The sequence below is a fragment of the Synchiropus splendidus genome, chromosome 5, assembly GCF_027744825.2.
Source record: "Synchiropus splendidus isolate RoL2022-P1 chromosome 5, RoL_Sspl_1.0, whole genome shotgun sequence".
Taxonomy (NCBI): Eukaryota; Metazoa; Chordata; class Actinopteri; order Syngnathiformes; family Callionymidae; genus Synchiropus; species Synchiropus splendidus.
This window is the reverse complement of record NC_071338.1, coordinates 14,668,895-14,682,823: the sequence shown is the minus strand read 5'-3', so window position 1 is coordinate 14,682,823 and position 13,929 is coordinate 14,668,895. Positions and strand designations below refer to the sequence as shown.

The 13,929-nt window shown below is 44.5% G+C and overlaps 1 protein-coding gene across 29 annotated transcripts in view; it reads right to left on the bottom strand.

The window, feature by feature from the left end:
* Positions 1 to 449: 449 nt before the first annotated feature.
* The window catches only part of madd (MAP-kinase activating death domain), a 34,470-nt gene continuing 20,990 nt past the window's right edge, over positions 450 to 13,929 (bottom strand). For 3 of the 29 annotated variants that reach the window (XM_053865845.1, XM_053865848.1, XM_053865862.1), the window contains 13 exons: positions 13,429 to 13,587; positions 13,031 to 13,151; positions 12,084 to 12,146; positions 11,633 to 11,753; positions 11,442 to 11,547; positions 11,243 to 11,353; positions 11,020 to 11,127; positions 10,790 to 10,954; positions 10,642 to 10,714; positions 10,028 to 10,134; positions 7,253 to 7,322; positions 5,439 to 5,485; positions 452 to 2,545 (listed from right to left, as the gene is read on the bottom strand). In XM_053865845.1, the coding sequence (XP_053721820.1) occupies positions 2,432 to 2,545; positions 5,439 to 5,485; positions 7,253 to 7,322; positions 10,028 to 10,134; positions 10,642 to 10,714; positions 10,790 to 10,954; positions 11,020 to 11,127; positions 11,243 to 11,353; positions 11,442 to 11,547; positions 11,633 to 11,753; positions 12,084 to 12,146; positions 13,031 to 13,151; positions 13,429 to 13,587 (1,365 nt within the window). In that variant the 3' untranslated portion in view covers positions 452 to 2,431. Of the gene's footprint in view, positions 2,546 to 5,438; positions 5,486 to 7,252; positions 7,323 to 10,027; positions 10,135 to 10,641; positions 10,715 to 10,789; positions 10,955 to 11,019; positions 11,128 to 11,242; positions 11,354 to 11,441; positions 11,548 to 11,632; positions 11,754 to 12,083; positions 12,147 to 13,030; positions 13,152 to 13,428; positions 13,588 to 13,929 lie in introns of all 29 variants that reach the window. The other 26 variants (XM_053865854.1, XM_053865856.1, XM_053865849.1 and 23 more) reach the window with 19 other exon arrangements.

Here is a 13,929-nt window from a genome sequence, read left to right as displayed (position 1 = left end):
TCATGATTTTCAATGTTCCGTCTTCCACCATTTCCCCTAGTTCCTCCAGATGTCACCATCTTTTCACCATCTGGATGAATGTACCATGATCAGAGATCCAATACTCCTGTTTACAAGCCGTTGAAAGGTATTATCTGATTCAGACGTGCATATTCAGGGAGCAGGCATTTCATCTGAACCCCACTGCTGACGTGTGCAGTACCGTAACACCAATAGTAAAAAGGCAATAGTGTAAAAGAAGAGATTCTTCCGCCACACTACTTCCTCGATCCATTGGTGAACAAACCGCAGCTGTAACCTAGCAACACCTCCCAGCAAACAACACTACTATATTCCAGTTATTTGTGTCGGTATTTTTGTTGAACACATTTGCTTCGGTCACAGAGACAGCGGATAATGGATTGCATTCATGTCTAGTGGGGATTAAGATGTAGTGACGTAAAAACTCGGACGACTGTCGTAAACCCCCTCTCTGTATCCGAATGATGTTCCAGTCAGAATGAGCTCAATTTATTACGAACCTATATTCCAATTACAATGTTCCTTGTAAACGCAACAGCTGAACGGTTGTCGGTAGGAATGGGCTGATGAAGAAGTGTTCTTATTCTTCGGCCCACAAGAGGGCACTATCGTTTCTGAACCACTAGTTCAGTGAAGCCTCTGTGTTAGTCTGTGAGCGCCACCTACTGATTTTAGAAAATGACGACACCACGTCCACCGCGGGTTCACTAACATATTCTACTTGAACTGTCCAACATACAATGGCCAAAGTTTTTTTTAGAGAAGAAAAAAAAAAATCCCAAAACCTCGAGTCGTCTGCACCCACAGGAGGTGTTCTTTATTTATTGGAACTGCATCTTAATCTTGACATGTTCCTCACACAGTTCAATGACTAAAAATACACACTTGACCAAAATAAAACACCTTCTAGTGACAGAACTGCACTGATATATTGCTGATCTTGACTGTCCAACATACGTGAACACACACACACACATACACATACACACTCACACGTTCTCAGGAAAGTTGACGGATCACTTTATGGAACCAGAATCTTCTTGGACACAAGTAGACAGTCGATCAGGCATTCAGTCAAAAACTTGTCAAGGGTCACGTGACGGAAAACTGGCGACCGAATCGGATCACGTGACTCTAAACTTGTACTTCAGTCGGTGGATGAACTTTTTCACTCGTGATTCAACAGTTCGTCCTCAGATGCAGCTGACAAACGACCCAGAGAATCTTTCACCAGAACCCGACAGCCACCTCTGTTTTTATCTTTCAATGAGGAGGGTTACCAGCTGGGGCCCTTCCCTTCTGCATCAGCAGACCTTTAACCTCTGACCTGTTGACCCCTGGTGTGGGGCCACTATGGAGGGGACACGTGAAGAAGAGCCTCCCTGGACTTCAATATGAGGCTGGAATCAGTGATGGGAACTCACCATTAGAGGGCGCCATCTACAATGAAAAAGTAGGTGCTTCACCTATAGCCACATTGCACCTCGGCTTTTGAGAGGAAATAAGAGTTCAATGACATGGATGAAAGCCATTACCTCTCGACTGAGGTCTGAGATGCAACGCCACCATCTGGTAGTGTGACTAGTACTGTAGTGGTAAAGCACCAACTGAATATGTTTCACGACACGTGCACGTTCAGGTGGAGGCTGCAGACAAACATGAGTTGTCAAATCCCATTGAAAATAAGTGGGTCGGGAGCTGATGCTGGGCTGAAGCCGTGTTCACCAGTCGGATACAAACGGATGCTCAGTTTAGCGGCTGGCGCAGTTTTCCGTCACGTTGCTTTGAGAGTTTCACGAGACGAACTCAGAACAGTCGTGTTTTCTCTTTAGAAAAACTCGGTACATTCGTCACCCTGTGAAGGTCCGTGGACGATGGCTAAACTACTTCATATTGTACATCTAGCAAATGTTCTTGAAAGAAATGTACAAGTAAATATCTGTTTATATATTAAATAAATACTATATATAGAAATATATATAATATTTATTTGGATTATTATCATCATCTTATCGACATGCATTGGTTGAACAGCAGAACACAGAACACGAGGTTCACAGCAGGAGGGAGGGCGACGGCACTGAAGCAGCAGGCATGCAGCGCCTAACCAGACCACAAACACAGACGGAGGGGAGGGTCGGGGCGGTGCACGAGACCTGCATGCACTCTCATGTTAGAACCCGCCGGCCGCAGAGACACCGCACCACTCGAAGACACTTGGAACACTGAACTAGTGAGGAGGAGGACGACGATATGTACACGACACCACGCAGTGGATGGTGGAGGATCACATGACATATGTACAGAAGGAGGCGGCAGCGGCGGCGGCTCTGTGTGCTTAAGTCAGGGATTGTCAGAAGTCTGTGGTGGGACGGGCGGAGGAGGGACTCGGGGATGAGCGTAGTGGCTACTAGCTAGGAAGAGGTCGCGGCGACAGGATCTTGGCTTTTCCTTCCGCCTCCTTCCCCTTCACCGCCGCCACGTAGGAGAAGAGGCAGAGGACGGAGTAACAGATCTGATGAGCCTGCAGAGGGGGAGAAGACCGTCACTCTGCCGGGCACAACACCGGGACTCCTCCTGAATAACCTGCAGTCCACCTGATCTTTGACTCACTACCTTTTTTCCCTGTATTGCATTTCACTGTGTTTTTGCGGACGACATATTCTAAATCTTCACTTGAAAAGCTCAGAGTTTCACCTTCACCATCTGTGAGAGCTGCTGAGTCACTGTTTATTCACCCAACTTTAGTGGCGACTCTTGGCGACTGTGCCGTAAATGTCTCTGTGTAAATAGTAGAAACCAAAACAGCAGACTTACCCCCACCTGAAGCCTGAGTTTGTTACTTATGCTGTGACCTCTCCATCACTCTCCACATGTCCAAACCATCTGGGTCGGGCCTCACCATCCTCCCCACCTGAGCCGTCCCTCTCATACACTGGTTTCTAATCTTGTACTTCCTGTCACTCCCAATGAAACCCTGAGCATCTTCAACTCTGCTTCCTGTCTCCATGTCAGAACTAGTGTCTAGGCAGGTCTCACTACCCTCCTATAGAGCTTCTCTTAAACCCCCCTTCCCTGACAGTCCAGTTTGGCCTTCCTCTCCACCTTCTGCCTGGAAGTTCCAACCTCAACATCTTCCTACCAATGTACTGGCTCTCTCTCCTCTGTACATGTCCAAACCATCTCCATCTAGCCTCTCTGACTTTGTCTCCTAAACACCTGACATGTGCTGTCCCTCTGATCTACTGCTTCCTGGTCCTATCCATCCTGCTCACTCCCAGACAGAACCTCAGCATCTTCATCTCTGCTACCACTAGATCCGCCTCCTGTCTTTTCCTCGGTGCCACAACATTGCTGGCCTGACCACAGTTGTGTACACCTTCCCTTTCATTCTTGCAGACACCCATTTGTCACACATCACACCTGACACTTTTCTCCAGTTATTCCATCCTGCCTGCACCCGCTTCTTCACCTCCTTCTCACACTCTCCATCGCCCTGCACAGTTGAGTCTCAGGACTTCAAATCCCCCACCTTCTTTATCCCTGCATCCTGTAACTTCACCTGTCCACTTGGGTCCCTCACATTCACTCACATGTATTCTGTCTTACTGCGGCTAACCTTCGTTCCTCTCCTTTCTAAGGCAAACCTCCACCTCTCTAGCTTACCTTCCACTTGCTCCCTGCTCTCACCACAGATCACAATGTCATCTGCAAACATTATCATCCAAGGGGCTTCTTGTCTAACCTCATCTGTCAACCTGTCCATCACCATCGCAAATAGGAAGGGGCTCAAAGCTGAGCCTTGGTGCAGTCCCACCTCCACCTTGAACTCCTCTGTGACACCTGCAACACACCTCACCACCGTCTTACACCTGTCCTGCACTACTCCAACATAGTTCTCTGCCACTCCAGACTTCCTCATACAATACCACAACTCTTCTCTTGGCACTCTGTCACACGCTTTCTCCAGGTCCACAAAGACACAATGGAGCTCCTTCTGACCTTCTCTGTACTTCTCCATGAACGTCCTCAAAGCAAACACTGCATCTGTGGTGCTCTTTTTTGACATGAAGCCAGTCTGTTGCTTACATATGTTAACTTCTGCCCTCAGTCTACTTTCCACTACTCTTTCCCACAACTTCATCGTATGGCTCATCAACTTCATCCCTCTACAGTATAGTTGCCACAACACTGGACATCACCCTTGTTCTTGAAGATGGGCACCAGCACACTCGCCTCCATTCCTCAGGGATCTTCTCACTCTCAAAGACCTTGTTAAATGTTCTTGTCAGAAAGTCTACTGCCACCTCTCCTAAACACTTCCAGACCTCCACAGGTGTATCATCAGGGTCCACTGCCTTTCCACTCTTCATCCTCTTCAATGCCCTTCTCACTTCAGCCTTACTAATCTTTGCCACGTCCTGACCTACGATGGTCACTCCGTCTACTCTTTGTTCTCCCTCATTTTCCTCATTCATCAGCTCTTGAAAGTACTGTTTCCATCTCAGCAACACACTTCTGTTATCAGTCAAAACATTCCCCTCTCTATCCTTGATCACCCTAACTTACTGCACGTCCTTCCCATCTCTATCTCTCTGCCTTCCAGTCCTGTACAAATCTCTCTCACTCTCACATACAAGTCCTCGTAGGCCCTCTGTTTGGCCATTGACACCACTACCTTTGTCTTATGTTGGGCCTCCCTGTGCTCCTGTCTACACTCTTCTGTTTCTTAGCTAACCTCTCCCTTTGTACACATTCCTGCACTTCTTCAGTTCTCACATTCAGAGTCCCTACTCTCAAACCTATTCTCTTGTCTTTCCTCTTCTCCCTCTGTCTATTGGCACACCTCCCCCCTCGCCTTCTCTGTCTTCCACCTACTGTAGTCCAACTTCCATCAGCACCCTGCTGGTTAACAGCACTGATGGCCACGTACAAACTGAACTTGAGTGACCTCATTGGTATCACATCCCCGTCTCTCTAAATGATTGTCTGTTTGTTATGATGGAATTCATGTGAAAGACTAAGCACTCAAAACCAAGTGCTAATGTTAAGGGCGAGAAATGGGATTGGGCCTAAACCCACTTTAAATCAGGTGTGGATCACTGAGTTTCGATAACCACCATAGTACCAAACCAAAGCCATAGATTCTCTTGTCGCTATTCCAGTGAGTCAAGCTCAGCTGAAAAAACTGCTGATCTGTGGTGAGACTCCCAGAAGAAAATGGTTTGTGTGTCACTTCTCCTGTCACAAGTTTTGTTTGTAAGTGGTTTCTCAAATGAATTCTTCTAAAATTACTGACCAAATACTTCTAAATCAATGATACAATTCAATAAAAGGCTCCACCTGTCACACCGCTGGAGGGCGGCCTGCTTGCCATGTCAGTCATCTTAAGGTGAGTGACACGGTGTGAAACTTACCATAGGTGTCTTGTACTTGTGGATCACCACTTCTTTAGTTTCAGGAACTATTACCATGCAAAAGACAAAACACAAGATTCAAAGGCAGCAGGAACATGAGTGTGTCGAGCAGTTGGGGTTCAAACGGGTGGACTCACAGGGAGGATGAGACGGGGCAAGGAAAAGTCCCACACACTCTGGCTATGACTCACTACTTCTAGCTAAGTTACTGATCAGAGCTGTGGTGAGGACTGTTCAAGGCCCACGAGGACAACAAGTAGAAAGATTACTTTTCAATGACTCCATGTTTTTGAGGAAAGGAAACAAAAAGGAAACAACTTCCCTTCCAAGACCCTTCAACCTTAAAGAAGTGAAAGTAAGAAGGTGTCACAAAGAGTAGCAGCAGGGACGGCGCCTCGGTCCTTAGGACTTTTCATTAGTAAGTCAACCCGGAGATCGGCAGGACGAGAGCTGGAAGTCAACATCCCTCCCGCCCACAAGTGGCTCCCAAATGAGAAGCAATTCATGAAGGAAGCGGAGGACAACTCAGGGGAGAGGGGGAGGAGAGGGGAGGAGGAGGAGGAGGAGCAGTGGATGAGTGGAGGGATGGAGTGTGTGCAGAAGAAGTCTGAGTAAGAAAGGTGACAAGACTTTACCTGCTGGAGAATGAAGGTTTTCATAGTGGCAAAGATGAGGGCAACATTACAAAAGCAGCACAGAGACACGACAGTAACCCAGCTCAACACTCCTGCACTCTCTACTGGGACTTTTGTTTTTAAGTCTAGTCTGAAATGAAGTGATGAATCTATAAAATATAGGTTTTCTATCATAGGCTGAGATATCTGACCTGGTTAACACAACTAACTTTGAATAAATGTCATCAATCGATAGCTTCTTTGTGTGTGCACGGTTCTTACACACCCCTACTGACGGGGCTCTCGCTATTCTGAAGCTTGTTCACTTTTCACATGCGTGAAAATCTAAATTTTAAATCAAGATGGGAAGACTGTCAGAGTCACCACCTTCTTGAGTCTGGGAAGTCTCTAGAGGAGGCATGCTGTTAAAAAAAAGTCAAAATATTATTGTTGTTGTTGCTTTTGTCTTTAAAGGGAGATGGGTAGCTGGGTCTTCTTAGTAAAACTAGTGACTAGAAAATGTCAGCAAGGTTGGAGTAATTGAACAGAGTGGTGAAAACTTTTGTGTTTCTACTGCAGAATAAATTTGATTTCACACTTGCACCGTCATAAATCCGCACCAGGCTCCGAATGCTTTAGCAAAGCTGGTGTCTCGGACATTATGACTCTGTGTGTACCGCAAGAGCAGCCTCCAACTGCACAGTAAATGAATTAAGATGAAGCAATTTAGACTGTGGTGCCAGCTCACTTCAAAATGTGTGTAAATCAACTTTTCTGCTCCGAGCTGGGACGCTGCTCCGAGCCTGCGCCGCCAGTACATTAGATAAAAATGCAAAATAGACTTGTTTCAGCAACTGCTGGTGCTAGTTGGAGGAGAGGAATGTCCGCGCGAGCCACGTGCTCAATGGCAAGGTAGATTTATACCTGGAGTTGAGGATTATATAATGGCTGCAGAGATGAAGAGAATCTGCATCAAATGAATGCAGAATTCTGGTGGATTTCATCGAAATGGACATTTGACATCTGTGACAAAAGCTTAGTGAAAACCCTTCCTCTCTCTGGGTTGCTACCAGTATTTTACCCAGCAGTTAGGGATCGAGTGAGAAGCTTCTTATCTGTGCGACTAACAACCTTGCTGCCAGAAAGCTGAGTTACTGTTGTGCCGAGTACAGGCCGAGAATCAATAGATGGTGTAATTACCAAATTCCTCCAGGACAAAGACTCCCTTCACTGTATTGCACTTTTTAATGTGACTCAGCTCTATGAAAACCTAAAAACAAACAAAACAAACAAACAAAAACAAGACAGAACATTATTAACTCAACAACACTGGATGAAAGTTAACACTTCATATTCAAAAATGTTAAACTTGATCTAGTCATCATGAGGAACAGAAAAAGAAGGACTAGCACATGGGTTGCAAGCGTTCAACGTCTAACAAAAGAAAAAAACAAAAACAAAAAAAAAGTTTCCATGAGCAGAGGCAGACATGGGCAACTAATCGAGGATGTTTTTTTGTGCGTCAATGTGCTCAATAAAGTATTGTAAACAACAGTTTTATTAAGAGAAATACGGCCCATAGAATGCGTACATGGAACTTTCATATAAGGATGTGGACAAAGACACAAAAGTAGAGTTGCCATACAGCTGCGACAGTCAAAAGAAAAGAGAGAAAAACTCAAAGAAACCCAAGAAGATGTAACTGCTAATAAAGCAAACACAGCAGAGGTTGTGTACCTTCCGCTCCTTGCAGGGGGAGAGAGCATGGGAGAGAAATGGTTTGGATTATTATCGGACAGAAGAGCACAAACACTCAACGACACTCGGAGCGGGCGCTAACCGGCGGGGTCCCGGTACATGAGTCTGATCTGGCTCCCAACAGCCAATGAGGAAAAGTCCGTCTGAAGTCAGTTAGAGTGAGCAGTTTGACTAAAGTGGGTTCACCTTTGAGTTCCTGGACTTTAACCATGTCAGTCCCCCAGAGCCCTCCATGCCTCCTCCTCCAGCAACAAGGGGCCGGCACCAACGCCACTCGCTCACACAGCAGCACAGATAAATGAAGGCGGTCAAAGACGGACACTGAGCTCCGGCTACGCTGCAGGACACGGTCTGGCTAGAGAGCAGCATGGCGTCTAGACGCTACAAATAGAAGTTCTCCAGCGCTGGACACGGACCGCACAACTCCCTCGAGTTCATGAGCAAGACAAACAAACCCAACTGAACAAAAGAGATGTTCTAAAAATGGAAAAAAGATAACCAGAACAATACTTTCAAAATATGTTATAAAAATGGAAGTACAGTCTAACAGAAAAACATATTCATAAAGGAAAAATATTTTTCATAAACGCTGAACTTCCGACCTCTCAAATGTTGACTCTTATTTCTAACAATTGTTGTATTTAAAACAACACTTTAAGCTGCATTTTTTCAGAATAAAACAAGTACTATCAGTATGACAACTGCACTCCGGTACAGTACAGACTGGCAGCTTGAGTGTCAGTGGCGAGGAGGTTGACTAGTCTCTTCCAAGCAGCCTGTATGGTTTTGTAACCTGATTGAAAAATGTAATTTTGCCTTATTTAATATCCTACTATGTTTTCTTACGAAAGCACATAACTGGAAATAAATATATACATATATGCCAAATAAGGCATTAAATTAACTTGAGAAATATCAACAGAACTTGTGAAATGGTGCTTCTCCTATCGCGTCGTACCTAATGTAGCAATGCCAATTATGAATGAAAAGTTGACTTGAGCACCATCACTCACTCACTCACTCACTCACTCACTCACTCACTCACTCACTCACTCACTCACTCACTCACTCACTCACTCACTCACTCACTCACTCACTCACTCACTCACTCACTCACTCACTCACTCACTCACTCACTCACTCACTCACTCACTCACTCACTCACTCACTCACTCACTCACTCACTCACTCACTCACTCACTCACTCACTCACTCACTCACTCACTCACTCACTCACTCACTCACTCACTCACTCACTCACTCACTCACTCACTCACTCACTCACTCACTCACTCACTCACTCACTCACTCACTCACTCACTCACTCACTCACTCACTCACTCACTCACTCACTCACTCACTCACTCACTCACTCACTCACTCACTCACTCACTCACTCACTCACTCACTCACTCACTCACTCACTCACTCACTCACTCACTCACTCACTCACTCACTCACTCACTCACTCACTCACTCACTCACTCACTCACTCACTCACTCACTCACTCACTCACTCACTCACTCACTCACTCACTCACTCACTCACTCACTCACTCACTCACTCACTCACTCACTCACTCACTCACTCACTCACTCACTCACTCACTCACTCACTCACTCACTCACTCACTCACTCACTCACTCACTCACTCACTCACTCACTCACTCACTCACTCACTCACTCACTCACTCACTCACTCACTCACTCACTCACTCACTCACTCACTCACTCACTCACTCACTCACTCACTCACTCACTCACTCACTCACTCACTCACTCACTCACTCACTCACTCACTCACTCACTCACTCACTCACTCACTCACTCACACACACACACACACACACACACACACACACACACACACACACACACACACACACACACACACACACACACACACACACACACACACACACACACACACACACACACAGGGATGGAGGACCACAAATCCAAAATAAAGGTGAGACAGAATGACATCATTGCAAGCACACAACTCAAAACAGAAGAGGCAAATCGAAAAAAGCAAAAGCACAAACAAGACTTCTCTGTTTACGGGGAGAATGTGGCGATGTCCGTAAGACATCTAATGACCATGTGAGATGAGATGACATATATAGGAAACAGAGCAGGAAGGATGAAGTCTGAGCTTGATGGGTGACTTTGGTTTCCATGCCCTGGTGAGAGAAGAGGAGGCAGCAACTTCTCACCTGGCTGTGCATGAACTTGAGGTTGATTCCCTCCAGTGTGACCTGCAGAAGACCCCCCTCACCAGTTTTCATGTCCTGCACCGGGAATTCACCACCCAGTTCTGGACCTGAGAGAACAACACCCACAATGGTACAGTTGAAAAACATTAAAGGACATCTCTGTCAGACACTCTTATAATAACTCCTCTGTTGCACAAAGCATTGGGTGTGTGTGTCTGTGATTATATATGATATATATCGCTTTTCAATAAATGGACATTTTGGACGGGACTGTTGACTGTGTTCCAGTCATTACAGTATCCGATACTGCCCTCAGTCCAACACGGTAGGTGTGTTTAGAAACTTGGCAGAGATGAAGAAAGTTGTCCTGAATTGAAATCCTCTTGTAACAGTCCTGAAATCTCACATCTACAGAGTTGGACTGTCATTAAAGGTGATGATGCTGTCATGCCATGTCCACTGTGGAGGCAGACCAGAGAGCTGCCTCGGCACAGAAGCAGGCCAGTCAAGTATTCAATGAGTCACTCTGAGTAACAGTTGGGTCAGTTTTGTAAAAATGTTATTGGACTATTCCGCATCTACGTGCTAATTGTGACATGAACAAAACACCCCACCTGGTTTGATGCTTTGTTGTCGAGCTGCAGCTTTTTCCATACTGTCTTTGACGCAGTAGTAAAGCTCCCGACACTGGAAGGCGCAATAACAGACTGTTTCAATAACAACACAACCTGAAAAAAACAAAATAAACCTTTCTGTCCACACCTTTTTGGTATAAAACTTATTTAGTTGTGTCTCCTGGCCGTTGCGCCTCCACAGACACAGGACCTTTGTCTTGGGACAGTAGGTCATGTTGATGAGTTTCTCATACCACCAGCGCTCATAAACTGTGCCGATGTTGCTGCGCAGGACGATGCAGTCATCGCACACCTATAGAGGACATTTGGACGGTGAGATGTGATCGGACCAGGCATGAAGTGTTCGCTGACACTTACCTCCATGAAGAAGATGTCTCCGGTGGTATCAGTTCCAGCATGTACCACAAATGTTTGTTTCTTGATGTGACGACTTCCACAGGGCCTGATGGAGAGCTCACGCCCGTTCTGCAACAATAGAAATCATTCTCTAAATATTTAGTCGAGTCAAACTGATATTAAAAAAAGTGTGTGTCTGATCAGTTAAGTGCTTTTCACAAGAAAAGAAATCTAATAAACATACCATATTAGCTAGTTTGTCCAATAACTCATTGATCTCTTGGCTGTATGTGAGGCCAATGTGGGACTTCCCCATCAAACGCCTCACTTTTTTCCTGATGTCATTTTTGTTCACCTTCAACACAGACAAATGAGTTAACCATGGCAGTGGGCGGGAGCCCAATCAGACCAGACTAAAATAGCGCAAAAACAACACTCCATACTTTCAACATCAGCATGTATGCGATCATGTTGTGAAGCAGAGTAGCCAGAAGCTTGTCCTCATCATCTTCCAGACGCTTGCGGTCATGTTCTCCCAAGGACAGGTACCTGTGTTTAAAAACAAGGACGCAACACGACTTAATAAAACACCTCACACAATGTAGCCAGTTTAAAGCTCTTCTCTGAGCATTACCTTTCAATCATCTCTTGAGGGCCCTGGTCCATCCCCATCCCCTCTCGTTCCAACATGACAGCATCCAAATAAGCGTCCTCCCAGAACTGAACCTGGTCCCACAATGTTGAACGCTCCTTACCTAAACAAGGATGAAAAAAGTGTAAAAAGACACAAATCTTGCCCCAGTCACCAACAACAAAGAATATATATATATATATATATATATATATATATATATATATATATATATATATATATATATATATATATATATATAATACATTTTCAAGACACCTGGAAGTCAGCCAAGTAAAACATGACACAACGTGCACCACCATTACCCACCACTGTGGCGTTCATATCAAGTTCACCCATCGTAAAAAACGAAACATTTTCAAACACATGCAGTTCGTAGACAAACTGGAAAATTACAACTCTAAAAGGTGCACAGCTAAAAGATTGGGCCTACTCAGAGAAAAGGTTTCCATGGCAGCATCCTCTAGTTGATCCCAGACGGAGCTCTTATCACGGCCTGGTAGAATTTCCCAGGAGAAGCAGCAGGAAGAGAAGCAGTAAGAGCAGTAGGTGGTTAGAAGGAAAGAGGTGAGCTGAATTAATGACGAAGAAAAAACGGAAAAGGTTGCAAAAGCGAATGACAAGGACAAACAATGTGTATACCCAAAGATTTAGACAGTACCGCACACAAGTAGACACAAACACTTATATCAATCGGACTGGGAATGATTGAGTACAGAGAAGTGAGAGTCAAATAAATTCCATGTGTCTTAGATTTGTTCATTAAATTTGTTCATCACTGTGTCTCACTGCGACATAAAATGAACAGTGGAAGTAAATGCAATTGTTTCACTCACCATTCCACTGTGGATACACAGATAACTAACTTCTATCAGCATGTTAATAAACCAATATTGAATGTACAAGAATTGCTAGATTGGGAAATGATCATAAAGGGAAAAGCCTGAACACAATGATGGTCATAATACACAGAAACATTTAATGCAGTGCAATAGGACACAATCAAAGCATATTAGTACTGAGTGCGAATATTCACAGGTGCACATCGGTATGTGTTTACCTCACGCAAGAACCACCAGCTTTTTACACGCCCACCCACAGCAATCTACATTCCTCGAGAGCTCTCTGTTCTCCCGCCTCCGCCTTTTTGGGGTTCAGTTATGCAACAGCAAGCCACCTGGTGCTGCTATAATCCCACTCAATATCTCATTTACATTACTCAATTATTTCCACTTTCACCAGGCATTGTTCATACTAAATGTTGCTTTATCATTCATTTCATCATCATCTTTCTTGTCATGACAAATATATAAATGTGATATCAATAACAACAGCCAAAACAAACAGTGCCTCAGATATCAACAAAAAAGGAGACCATACCCAGGAGGCCTTCACAAAGATAGATCCTCATGCTGAGATCCTCCAGTGGCTGAGCAGGTGGACCCTTTGTCATGGCAGGTAAATGTTCTTTTGCACCTGGCTTCAGAGTGTGAGTCTTCCCCTGGGGATGAATAGAACACATTATTATTATGACCTCTTCTGTCCCACTAATTTAGCACAACGCGAGGCTCGAATCACTTGAATAAGCGGTAATGTTCTATTCAGGGTCTTGCTAATCTGAAGGGTCACGATTGTTTTTGTTAAATTACAATAATTGAATGTAAATCCACACACAGCAGAATAAAATGTTCCTTCGAAAAAGCTTGTCAGATGCAGGGACCCCAATGTTGTCTGTTGAATTCAACAAGGGTGTCATTCAGATAAAGAGATGAACTTACAAAAACTGCACTGGTGGCTGGATTAGTTTCAATCTCACTGTCTGACAAAGTCCCTCTGGACAAAGTAAGATGAGCAAGTTGTCTTCCCCCAAGTCCATCACCAGCTGTACTGCTCAGGTCACTGTCGGCACCCAAAGTTTCTCCTGAACTGTTGCTGATCTGAAGAGGAAAGATGAACAACATGAGAAAAATAAAAATACATACAAATATAAATCTCCATCTGCCACTGACTATGTTTGACTTGCAGTTTGTTGTCTTTGAGCAAATGACACTCATTTTGCAAACAAAAGATTTACAGTCCATACAAAACAGAAGAAGGAATTGCTTTGCTATAATGAATAACTCACACCACTTCTCAACAAGCAAAAGTAAGCATTGTTTCTCTTTTGAAACATACGACTTTGGAATTCTGTTGGGGGAACAAGTGCATTTCAATGTCATCATTATTTTATAATATTTTATACTACTGCATATCTCTAATGCAGTGGAATAAAATACTTT